General features: G+C 39.1%; 1 protein-coding gene across 3 annotated transcripts in view; it reads right to left on the reverse strand.

The window, feature by feature from the left end:
* Window positions 1-3,506: 3,506 nt before the first annotated feature.
* Window positions 3,507-13,520, reverse strand: part of slc4a3 (solute carrier family 4 member 3) — a 47,016-nt gene continuing 37,002 nt past the window's right edge. For all 3 annotated transcript variants that reach the window (XM_085373928.1, XM_085373929.1, XM_085373930.1), the window contains 6 exons: window positions 11,417-11,506; window positions 11,135-11,301; window positions 10,766-11,019; window positions 8,433-8,602; window positions 6,532-6,705; window positions 3,507-3,637 (listed from right to left, as the gene is read on the reverse strand). In XM_085373928.1, the coding sequence (XP_085230054.1) occupies window positions 3,560-3,637; window positions 6,532-6,705; window positions 8,433-8,602; window positions 10,766-11,019; window positions 11,135-11,301; window positions 11,417-11,506 (933 nt within the window). In that variant the 3' untranslated portion in view covers window positions 3,507-3,559. The remainder of the gene's footprint in view (window positions 3,638-6,531; window positions 6,706-8,432; window positions 8,603-10,765; window positions 11,020-11,134; window positions 11,302-11,416; window positions 11,507-13,520) is intronic.

Below are 13,520 nucleotides of genomic sequence, written 5' to 3' on the forward strand. Positions count from 1 at the left end.
AAATGCTGCTTGCTAAATTTCTTTTCAGTATTCATTATTTCAAATGAACTGTCGTCCTTGTAAATGAGATGAATACAAACTGAAAAAATTGTCTGTAAGGCAGAAAATATGAGGGATGCTTGCTTACTCAGGGCAATCTAGAGTTTACACTTTTTTTAAATTTATACAATATTAGAATAATTCTAGGTTACAAAAAATACATAAATGTCACACAAAAAAAAAAAAGAGTTAAAAAAAAAAAACCCCAAAACATCAACAACAAAAATAGTTTTTTCATTTTTTTTGCAAAATTATTTGGCAGTGCGCTTTCTAACATGGTGACCACTCATAGTTGTGTCATTAGTGAACTTCCATAAATCAAGTTCCTGCCCCTAAAAACACACTCAGTCAGAGGCAAACATTCAATAATGTCACGAATACGGATAGGGGTGGGTATAATGAAGAAAATACCTCACTGTCTCTGCCCTCAGTTTGCCATTCCAGTCTCTGTAAACTCCTGAAACATAAACACATGGTTGAAAAGGTCCATTAATAACGCAGCCCATTTTAAATGAAACTGCTACAGAGTGCTAATTCAAAGCACATTGTGTTACTCATTAACTCGGGGAGCTGCAGAATTAAATACAGACTGCAGCAGGTGTACGCTTCACATCAAAGTGGAGCTTCAAGTGCAGGCCTACAGAGAACAATCTAGGGGGGAAAGAGAGATTCATTTACCGTTAAACTTCTATGTCACTTCACTGGAGTAAACACATAATTCTACGCACTTGACCTCTTTTTCCTACATTGTACAACATAAAAGCCGGGACTGTAAGCCATAGATTTTTACATAGCAAGCGCCGGATTGCCTTGACCGCTTTATTTACACAAAGAGGCAACAAACTAAAGGCTGGGGAGCAATATTTACAGATCAAAGGTCAGTTTCCCCTGAGACTGAATCTTTGCATGGCTCATAATATAGGGCATGGTTATGTGAAATAAGATGAATAACAGTACATTGCTGACCATTTAAAGTATGTTTATAGTGGGGTTTTGGCCTTGTTTGCCAGTAATTTATAGAAACCTCTTCAGCTGCCAAGCAGTCTCTCTCTCTCCTAACTTACTATGCACTGTTTTCTTTTAAAAGGTTCATAGACTAAATGTTAGCAGTAGATACATTTTGGTAGTAACAGTGCAAAGAAACAGACTTTCATGTTGAATTAACCTTTTTGCCAAGCATCCCCCAGAGTGAGGAATTTGGGTTTGGGTTCAATCATCTCTGCTGTTCTTTTCCACTTTCACTGAATGTGATCAAAGAGTGTGCCATCAAGATATTGTAAGAAAAAACAGCAGACAATTGCTGACTTTCTGCAGATATCCACCCAGTTAGAATCCCCAGGACTCAGCTGACGCTTCCCGAGTGTGTCAGTGATGAAAGCAAGGGAGCCACCGAATGCAAACATGGAAAAAGACCAGAACCCAATGTGCTCACTTTTTTTGTTGTATTCAACAACTCCCGTCTATTTTAAATCAATACGAATAAACTTTATAATCCTAATGTTTGGTGAACCAGACAGTGAATATCCTCAAAACATCTAAATGTGAAGCTTCTTCTTTCAGTTCCTAAGCTTTTAATTGCTGACCGTAAATGGACCATTGAGCCAAATATAGTAAAATCACACCAATTTCCAACACTAATTAATGAATTAGTTTTATCTTTTTGTTGTTTTATGTACAGCAGCTGTTATGTGTTTCTGTGTAGCATGAAATAAGAAAGGCTTCTGAAAATGTGCATGTGTCAAAACTACACTTTATTAGGTACACCTTAGGTAGTACCAGGTTGGACCCCCTTTTGAGATCTGGCGGAGGGATTTTGAGGTTTTTGGTCTTCTGCTGTTGTAGCTCATCCGATTCAAGGTTCAATATGCTGTTCATTCCAAGATGTTCTTCTGCATACCTTGGCTGCAATGAGCAGTTAATTTAGCTACTGCTGCCTTCCTATCAGCTCAAAGCAGAATCTCCTCTGACCTCTGGCATCAGCTATGCATTTTCACCCAGAAAGAGAACAGAATGGTCTTTTTCAGACCATTCTGTGTAAACCCTTGAGATGGTTTTGTGGGAAAATCCTAGCAAATCAGCAGTTTCGGAAATACTCGGACCAGACTGCCTATCACCGACTACCATGTCACATTTAAAGTCACTTAAAAACACCTTTCTTCCCAAATGTGATGCTTGGACAAATTTCAAGAAGTCATCTTGACCTGTCTATATGCATACATACATTACTGCAGTTGCTGCAGTACGATTGACTGATTAGATTTGCGATAACAAAGAGATGAACAGGTGTACCTATTGAAGCAGCAGGTGTCCGTTGCAATATAGGATAACTCTAAAAATAGATGGTAAATTACAATCCCAAGCTCACAGTCAGTCTGTGCAATGCAACCTTCATGCATCCTGCAAATGTTTAAATGCTCCCCAACATTTTCAGTACTATCGTGTCTGTGTTAGCCAAGTGCATTATTCATGACATCTCTTAAAAAATATACCAAATTTAGCAAAAAACTGACAGATACTTCAAATAAAGACACATTTTTCTGTTTTTAACGTGTCACTCTACACAATGTTCTTTATATTTTACACTAACTCTAACAGTAGCTTAAGCTATCCGAAATCTAAATACCACTAAGAACATGGTATAGCGTTAAGTCCAAAAGGTCACAAAATAAATAGATACAACAAAGTAGAAAAATAGGTTTAGACCATGTTAGCTATTTACTTATACATCCAAGGTCATAATAATGGGATCAGTGGAGGGCATTAATCACCTTAAAAAAAGTACAGTGGCAGCCCATGAAGAGGCACAGTCTCTAGGGGATTTTGGATTCACGGGAGACTACATTTAGAGATGAGGACTTGTGCCAGGGAGCTGGGTTGGCAGAGAAACGTGACCTTTTTTTCCTACAAGTCTGTACAGAAAGGAAAAGGACTGACTTAACTCCTTGTTTGCACACCATTGCAACCTATAGACAAAGGCAGTAATACAAAGGAAAAAGGCAGTTTAACAACAGAGGCAGTAAAACCAATTGAAGGCTTTACATTTAGAGAAAGTTCATCTGAAAACATTATTAAGTTTGATTGAAATCCTCTCCTCATTAAAGAAAATCTTTCCTTTCTCACAGATCAGTCCCAAAATAAGCCTGAATTAATCAAGCCTGCTGCAGTCCTAAAGGTCCCCACTATCATTGCACTTATGCCCAGAACCTGCAGACTAATTAAAGGGAGACATCATGCTGCTAGATTTGGTATAGTCCACTTCAGGTATGCATTCAGAGCTATTTCTGTCAGGGTTAAGACATCGACACCACCACAAAGATCTAACATTAGATGTGCTTTTAAAAAAATGGATTAAATAAAGGTAAAAAGTGCTTATCCAGCTATAGATTCTGTATATTTTACAAACACCATTGCAGAAGCTCCTCTTGCTATCCAGAGACAATGAGGTTTCCAAGATTTGCTTCCTCCGATCGGTCAGACCTGCAGGGTGTAGGTGATCCTTTTAGCTGGTTCCAGCTTAAATTTATACAAGCATGTGGATCTCATTGTACTCATCTCGTCCATCTTCATCAAAGTTGGGCGAATCTTCATCACAATCCAGCTGCAAAGGGTTGAAATACCTTATTATTTTCATTTAATGTTCATTCTGGACAAATTAAGCATAGTTTAGCGCTGCCAATTAAAACAATGCTGTGGAATAAACTAGCACACTGACACCATCATTGTTTATTCATAATTTAAATACAGCAATGCATGCATTTTGACTGAGCAGTACTCTGTTAATTATACACAGCAATTAGTGCCTCTAAGATCAATGCCTGAAAAAAAATAGGCTGCTTTTCGCAAGCTAAGGCTTTAGCACAGAGCCCAAGAGACCAGCCGGCAACCATCTGCCAGTCATGTATTCCCTGACCACTTGGCAAGTGGTTGCTGAAGGTTGATGGCATTTGCTGCCGCTAGGTACTCTGCTAGCAATGGTGAAATTAGGAAAAGCGTGACACAAACTGTTTTCTGGAAACAGAAAACATTAACCTTTAAAATAAAAGCTGCATCTTTTGATAATTGTTGGCTGCGGTGGCAAGGCACAACTTTTAATCTGAAGGTTTCTGGTTTGCGTATAACTTTTTCAAGGTTTACCACTGCTCAGCTATTATTGACTTTTTAGCGAGTTCAAATAGCAACGGGCAGCAACTTAACCTAAATTAAACACAAAGACAGAAACAGATGGAAAAAGCTAGCCTGACTGTTTAAAAGTCACCAAATCTTGAAGAAGCAGACTACAGTAATGTCTATCTAATTTTCTGTGTTAATCTGCATTAGCCAATTTAGCATCACAGGTGCAGGCTTTCAAATTATGTTTAACATACAGACAAAAGTAAGACATTTTTTAAAACGTCTGCTTTTATTTTTATTTTATTCTTTTTCTTTATATACAGTTTAGAACTGAGTTATAGGTCGTTATTGGAAAATGTGGTAACAAGAAGAACATTCGTGAAACAATTGCAATCCCCAGTTCAAAAAAAACAAAAAAGACATTGGAATGCTGTAATTTTAACTACATAGAAAACGCAATGATCTGCAAATCTCAAACCCATATTTTGTGAACTATAGAACACAGAAAAAATACAAATGTTTAAATTGAGAAAAAAATGACCATTTCAAGGTCATACGGTCATTTTGAGTTTGATGGCAGCAATATATCTCGAGAAAGTTGGGACAGGTACATGTTTACCACTTTGTAGCGTCTCATCGTCTTTTTACATCAGTCTGTAAATGAACTCAGGAGAGCAGATGCTGGACTTTTGGGAAAGGAATGTTGTCTCATTCTTGTCTGATAGAGGATTCTAGCTGCTTAACAGTCCTGGGCCTGCTTTGTTGTATTTTCCATCATGTCCCAAATGTTTCAGAAAGGTCTTGTAAAGGTATGAAGTATGCACTTTAGCATTGTCTTGCTGAAATAAGCAAGGCCTTCTCAAAAAGACATTGTCTGGATGGTAGTGTAGTTGCTCTAAAAGTTGTATATACCCTATGGTGACTTTCCAGATGTGCAAACTAAGGCACTCATACATCCCCCTAGAATCGGAAATGCAGGCTTTTGAACCAATAACCAGCCAGAGGTTCCCTCTCCACTTTAGTTCAGAGGATGCAGCGTCTATGTTGTCCAAAAAGAATTTCAAATCTTGATTCGTCTGACCACAGAACAGTTTCCCACTTTGCCTCAGTCCATTTTAAATGAGCCTTGGCCCAGAGAAGCGTGTTTCTGGATCATGTTTGCATATGGCTTCACAATTTTACACTGAGGAATATTATTCTGAGAGTGTTCCACAATTCCCTTTTATTCAGTCATGTAACCGACCAGTTGCCAGTTAACCTAATTACTTGCAAAATGTTCCTCCAGCTGTTTCTTTTTAGTGCCACTTACTTTCCCAGTTTTTTGTTGCCTTTGTCCCATCGTTTTTGAGATGTGTCAGATTCAGACTGAGCTAGTATTTTTCTGGAAGCAAGAAAATGCAGCAACACAGGAAAATGTAAACCTTTGATATGTTTTTTTATATTCCCATGTGAAGAAAATATGGATTTATTTATGAGATCTGCAGATCGCTGCATTCTGTTTTTATTAACATTTTACAAACTGTTTCCACTTTTTTGGGATTTAGGTTATATTTATGGAATTATTGTAGAAAATCATTGATGGTATGTGTCAATCTTGACTAGCAAAGGTCCAAATCATGTACTTAGTAGTTTTCTTTTTTGTTTTGTTTTTTTAATTTGCATTTCCCATACATGGATCATTAGAAGTTTTTCTAGGAATGACTTTCCCTCAGGTTCACATTATTTCATCCACTAATGTGAACATGAGACAAACCAGAGCTACAAGGCCATTTTTCCCCTTTGACTTTCTTTGGTTTACCAATTGTCTATAGTGCAGAAAAGCAAAGCAAAGAATGTGAAACAGGAACATTTATTATGGAGTTCATACAAGGGTGAAGGTTCGAGGGAGTGGAGGATTTGACGTCAAGGAGGTTCAGCTTTGGCAATTTTCAACTTTTGCCAGTCCTTTAGGTGGTTTGGGGCAATTCTGCAGCGCAGAGGGTTCATGAGAACACATGAACGGTGGTCATGTTAAGAATAAGCTTATTTTCTTGCTCTTAAAAAGTTGACATTTAGGAAATGGAAGGTTTTAATTTGACAGTGATGACATGTATGGGTTTAGGTGGATCTGTCCAAGAAAACATGAAACCCAAAAGCAAAAAGCAATATCTGCGTATGTCTTGAAATGATTTGGATGAAATGATCACAGGGGCAAAAATAATCATCAGAACTGTCAGGGGTCAAATTTGTTTCAAGCCCTGCAAGTCAGTATTAGACCGATATAAAAACATGCAAACGTCCGCTGAATTTTAAATTTGCCGTATACAGTAAGTATCTCGAGGCTATGTGGGATCGGATGATTGTGGCAAACATTCTCGGAAAGCCTCTGCTACCTAAACTTACCGCCTGGAGCTCACGCTCCTCGAAGATCCTGGAGAGGATGAGGCGTCGCAGCGGCACCGTCATGATGAGGACGAAGGGGAACGCCAGGGAGGCCGCAGTAGACTTCACTACCCACAGAGCCACGATGCATGCCAGCTGGGTGATGGTAAACATGTTCATGCGCCATGTCTTCACCTGAAGAAACACACACATATTGGTCAGAGGGTTAGAAACCAGGAAATTACAGCACAGACAGATATATCCAGAGATGCACAAATCACATTTTTGGCTCCATCTAGTGGAAAATTCTGCATCTAATCTTTTTTTAAACATGCATGAGGGTTAGATTTTCTGTCTCTCTTTTTTTAAGAAATTCACCAGGGAAAATTTTGAATTACAAAGCCATTAAGATTGGATTTTAAGACATGGGAATGGTTGTAATTTATTTACAGTCTCATAGGCTTTATTGCAAGTTATCACGATAAGCAGCTGCAAAGTTGCTCTGGCTGTGAATGGGAGACATGTTAGCAGGGAGTGTTCCCTACATAACAAGATCTAAGCTTTTCTACGTGAGCTATTAGGTTGGAAACTGTGCTGTTAAAAAAAAATAATAGAGAGAGCAAGCATCTGCGCACTTGAGGACGTGCTGTTTAAGTTTCTGGTAAGACATGAAATACAATCCTACTATGTAGTCCCATGGAGAGTGTGTGTTTTCACGCACTGCTGCTGTGTGTACATCAAGATCCCACTACATCCCAGTTATAACTGTTTTTTTAACATCTAGGTAATCTGCTGCACATGTAAACACAGCAACTTTAGAAAAAGAGGTTATGTTTTTGAGTTGAAGGTGTTAAGTTGGTTTGATGGTGTTAAGATTAGCTGACCTGACAATATCGGAGCTTTGCTATTTTCCAGATATATCACATGTTGATGTACGAGTTATTTTTTTATTACACAAAGTATTCTGTGACCATGGCAGAGAGATAACCCGTCTCTATAAAGATGCAGGCTACTGTCACATTGCCTGTGCTGTTTGACCGCTTAACAAAAGTAATGAAACTCATAAAGACAGCCTGGCTGTGTGCGCCTTAATTTATTTCAAATTTCAGCAACAATATATTGGGCAAAGGATGTTGAAGACGGAGCTTCATCCAGAGGTTCATGGATGTAGTGAAGGAGGACATGCAGAGGGTTGGTGTGACAGAGGAGGATGTGTCTTCTTATAGAAGACTCTCTCGAGTATTGCAGGATCTTTACCTTTTAATATAAAGCATTTTGAGGCAATGCTATAGCCAGCTGATGCAATATAAATACTGAATGATTTACGGGAGGCAAAATTTACAAGGTTTTAGAATACAGCACAACACGACATGAAGTAACGCTAAAAGACTAAAATTAAGACATTTTTCTAGAATCTAGTTTTTATTTTTATCTTTTCTGATTTTTTTTGCTTTAATATTTGAATTAGATGTTTTAAATTACAGATGTAAATGGTTTGACACCAGTAATACAAAGAGTAGATAAAACTATGCTATAGTCTGACAGCTGCAGGTGAAATAAGAGGAATGGATGAATTAGTAACCAGATGGCCAGAAAATGAACTGTGCTTTTCCCTAAACTGTTGAGGTTACTCTCAGATTTGGGTCCAAACTCCAGGAAAAAACTCTTTCGAAACCAGGACTTTAAACCAGAAATCTGGTGTGCATGGTTTTCATTGGGATTTGTCATTATCCACTGTGACGTTGTAGTATGTCTCTGACTCTCAGCATCTAAGCCTCTCTGTTTTTCTTTTGATTTAACTCAAACGCTGAGGACGGACGTCATTTTGGTCCCGCAGTTGCTGCTCTGCTGGCTTTGGTTTCTCCATGTTACCGCTCATAATAGAGCAGAGGGCATGTAAACACTGCTATTGCGTGTGCTACCTTGGTGACGTAGATGTGGTCCGGGTGGTGCTTGGCAGGCGTGACCATAAGCGTTATGCGTTCGTACAGCTGGATGCCCGTCAGAGAGGTGACCCCCATGTACAGGAAGATCCCGAAGAGCACAGCCAGAGGGATGAGGCGGAGAATATCTGTCATCACTATGGACATACCTGATGGGCAAACAGGGATTTAAAGGGGGACTTTTAACATGATTTTACTGCATGCGTGCACAATAACTGGCAACTGTGGAGAAAATTATTCATTCAACAAGGGAACGGGAACGGCCCTTAAAAACAAACACGCTGTCGTGCCTTTTATTAGAAACACACTCCCTCTTCAGATGCCTTGGTTAAGATACTCTGAGGGCTAATCCAAACAGTCTTCTTCCTAATCCAAACAGCATTTCACTCAAACAAAAGCTCAACAATCATGATGACTCACCACGCCTGCATACCCAAACTGGATCAAACTAGACTTAAGATTGCTTCGGGAACCCTACCTTAATTGAAACAAGACTTTCAGTCGGCAAAACGCAATGAGTCAGTGGATGAAAAACAATGCTGCAATGTCAGGCAGTGCATTTTCACTTTCACAAAATTTTCTTCTTGTAGAACAACTGTCTCGGCTCATTTTGAAGACAAACAGAATGAAAAATCATTTTAAGCTGTTGTTGGGCTGAGTCAACCTTCATGAATGTCTAGACATGCAGGAGCTACAGAGCTGCCACTCTTCCAGCTCGCGTTTATTTACCTAGAAATAGCCACTGGTTCAGATTCGTGTTTTATTCCATCTTGAATATTGATCTGGTGTAAATTCTGATCCTTACACTTTCCTTACATAGAATGATAAGAAGTGTAATTCTGCCAGCCGATTACATTGTCTCCCCTTTTCAATTAATTTCTGCGTTAATGTTGGCAAACTCTTAAAAAACAACAGGCTTTATATGTTTTTCTGTAATTGGACAAAATAATTGCGTTTATTTTGACTTTGGAATTAATGTTGCTATACTTACTATGGCAGCAGCCACACAGTGTATATGCAATCATGTGAAAATGGACATTTTCACAGACTCTGTGCAAACCCCTGAAAGACCAAGTGCATCCCATTCAGTATCTTGTAGAGCCATCTTAACATTAAGTAACTTGAGGTAATCTTTTTCTGTCTGACTTAAGAAGAACTTTAGGGTTGATGTAGCTCATTAGGTATAGCAGGTCAACTATTTGAGGATTAATTTATGCACAGTTCTCCTTCCTTAATCTTTTCCTTTTCCTTTTGTTGATTTACTGCTATAATTTGGATCATTGTTCTGTTGCAAGACCCAATTTCAGCCAACCTTTAGTTTGGCTTTTGCCACAAGTGGCACAGTGCATTATTACCAAACATTATGACTCCACTCATATGTCCAAAGCACATTGTTCCAGAAGTCCTGTGGTTTGTTCAGATGCAAACTTTGCAAAGCTAAGTACACTATGTTCTTTCTTTTTACAGAGAAGAGGCTTTCTCCTAGCAACCCTTTCCAAACAAGCAATACTTGTTCAGTTTTTCTGATGTTGTCATGCACTTTAATATTTACCATGCGAATTGAGACCTGTAGAATCTGAGCTTTTGGGTTTTCTAACAGTGTCTCTGTGCACTGAAAAATCTGAGATCTGGCTGAATATGCTGGTCCGTCCACTCCTGGGGAAAATGTGGCATTGTAGTAACACATCCGAATGCTCCAGACCAGAAAACTACGAATACTGCTTTTATAGAAGTGTCCAAACTTGCTAAAGATCAGTTAGTCAAGTGCATTTGATTAGCAGCATCTGGCTACTACTTATCCTCTTAACTCCTCCGAAAGAAGTAATGGTTTAATTTGTTTTTCACAGGACTGCACAGATTCCTTAAAAAACGTTCTTTTCATTTGACTCGGCCACTGGCTTCACTTTCAGACTTTGAGGCTCCATTCTTGTGTTAAAGCACCTTAAAACTGCATTCCTTTTAATGGCCTGCAGTGGGGGGAAAATACCCCAACTCCTCAGCAATTAGGACCTTTTCCTAATGAGTTTATGGACTTAATTGAATATTTGAAATCTTACATAACAGAGCATGATACACATTTTTTTTTTTTTTTTAAAGAAATCGCAGTCAAAGTGCTGTAGACGTTCTAAACAACCATCTGTTTAGAAAGTCTGCAAATAAATATACATAAATGCAATGTATGTATCTCTAAAACAACAGGCTTGATGTCAGGCCTTTCTAACTACAGTTGCTAAGCTATGATCAAAAAAGGAAGGGGGTGTGCTGCATAATCATTTGGTACTCCCCACTCCCATCCTTGCCTCTCCTCTTACCAACAAGCACAGCCACAAGAAGTCCGGTGAGCCTCTGCTCTTTCACCTCCTGGATCATGGGCTTTTCTCCAGGAGCCGTGGCCTTGCTCATCACTGTGAGCGCGTTAACATGAGTGACAGAGCGCACAGTGGCTGCCGTGAGCCACGGCAAGCCAAAAAGGGGGCAGAGGGCACCCAGGATGACAATGAGCAGGAGATCCAGATGGAAGCCGGAGCCTTTAACCAGCCGACGCTCCTTCTTACTGACTATCAACCTAAGATGTTGGAGGAACAAGACGAAAACAATAAAATGTTTATTTTAGTGAACATATTTCATGCACATGTACAGAATTCTTTGCAACTGTATATAATCATGGCGTGCGAACGTACGAAGTAATTTGAGTTTCCATGAAAATAAGAATGAACACAAGCAGGGCAGGAACAACAGACGCCCCCATCATCCAAGTGGGGAAGGGCTTCTTGTCACCAAAGGGGCTGATAAACCAACCTCTCTTATCAGGAGACGTGACAGAAAAACCTGATGGCACATTGAGTTTCTAAAAGAGAGAAAAAAAAAATCTGTTTTTAATACTGAAAAGAAAAATGTGTTAGAGCTTTTGAAAAATGTCTGCACTTGCTGTGCAGGATTTCTGTGATTAGCAGTGACGCTACCTGTGTGTAAGTGTCAGTAATGGCGTAATCCACCAGTACTGAAACTAAGATTGAGATCGGGATGCCAAAGTCACCGATAATCCTTCTGGCCTGGGGATATCAAGAAACCAAACATTAAATTAAAAGTGAAAATACATCCCAGATCTCATAAAGAGAAACATCACTTGAGCATAAGTCAAAGATTATGTAAAAAGAAGTCATGCAGAAGGGAACAACCTCCTGTTGAGTGGAAAAATGCTGATTTGAATTGCTTTTCATATGAATGAGTATAAATTATATGACTGATCTGCTCTTTTTTCATCAAAACAAACCACTTTAGCTATCAAGACTAGCCAGCAGTAGTTTGTCTGTAAAACAGAAGCTTAAAAACGTATTTGCATCACTGAATAACTGCACATAACCGTTTCAGTGCAGAGACAAAGATATTTACGATCTGAAATCACACAGCCTACCTGCCTCGTCTCATCTTAAGCTACAGTTTACCTTCAAATATAAACTGTGAAGTCTTGATACATGCTCTGTCATCCAGGTACAGAAATGCCAGAAATGTTCATCTGGAACAAGTGAGTTATTCAGTCTTAGCTCACTGCAGGTTTTCCCAAACTTATAAATGGTACAGTTGCATAACAGTCATTATGCATTCAACTGCGAATGAAGAATACATTTGTATGAGTGACAAAACATTTCTGTCCAGATGGACAGAATCAACCTTCTGACATAAACGCTGACGTTTTCCTCCACTAGGAGTGCTAAAGAGCAATGTTTCATATATGGCCCTTGTTCTTTCACAGCATGTCACACATCCCTGCTGAGGTTTGGACACCTTTCCACAATATTTAGTGGTAACAGCATGCAGAAAAGCCACAGAGGATGAAGTTTAAACAATACTGTTTCTAAAATATACAGTAAAATATGTATTTATTTAGAAAGTAAATGAAATTTAAATTTCAAGAAGATGTTTCACCTCTCATTCAAGAGGTGTCGTCACTTCTAAAACCAAATGGAAGAGAGTTTCAGAGAGGTATTTAAACCTTAGTGAGGGTTGCTGACCTCACCTGAGCCACGGTGTGAAAAAAGGTGTGGGTCCTTAACATCACCAGAGGTTTCGGCTGAAACCACTGTGACACCTTCCCTCACCCTATCATGAGCATTGTACTTTAGACCCAGCTGCAGCTTCAGACAAATACTGGTTTATCTCAAGGACAAAAGCTCCCAAACACAAGATAACAACACTGGAGGAAATCAATGACTGGTTGTGCCACAATTTTCTCCAGCTAAACAAAAACAAAACTGAGGTAATAGTCTTTGGCGCCAAAGAAAAACGATTACAGGTCACCAGAGAACTTCAATCTATACATCTAAAAACCACAAACCAGGCGAGAAATTTGGGTGTAGTGATGGATGCAGACCTAAACTTAGAAAAACACATTAAGACAATAACAAAGTCAGCTTACTATCACCTCAAGAATATATCAAGGATAAAAGATCTGATGTCTCAACAGGACCTGGAAAAACTAGTCCATGCATTCATCTTTAGTAGGCTTGATTACTGTAACAGCATCTTTACAGGTCTACCTAAAAAAATCAGTCAGACAACTACAGCTCATTCAGAACTCTGCTGCTCGAGTCCTCACTAAGACCAAAAAAGTGGACCACATCAGTCCAGCTCTGAGGTCCTTACACTGGCTGCCTGTCCGTCAGAGGATAGACTTTAAAGTTCTGATGCTGGCCTATAAAGCTCTGAATGGTTTAGGACCAAAATACATCAATGACCTCCTGACCCAGTATGAACCATCCAGATCCCTCAGGTCATCTGGATCCGGTCTTTTATCAGTTCCCAGAGTCAGAACCAGACACGGAGAAGCTGCATTCAGCTTTTATGCTCCTTATATCTGGAACAAACTCCCAGAAAGCCTCAGATCAGCTGAAACACTCAGTTTATTTAAATCCAGGTTGAAGACTCACCTGTTCTCAGCTGCATTTGAATAAAGCACCAAATCCACACTTTAAGCTTAAATTTCAAAACTTACATTTAACTACTGATTTTATCTACTGTTCTGATTTTATATACTGTTGTTTGTTTGTTTGTTTGTTAATTAGTTAG

This window comes from Diplotaxodon limnothrissa, linkage group LG16 (genome assembly GCF_057381915.1).
Source record: "Diplotaxodon limnothrissa isolate DT_005_m linkage group LG16, D_limnothrissa_male_GT1.1, whole genome shotgun sequence".
Classification (NCBI taxonomy): domain Eukaryota; kingdom Metazoa; phylum Chordata; class Actinopteri; order Cichliformes; family Cichlidae; genus Diplotaxodon; species Diplotaxodon limnothrissa.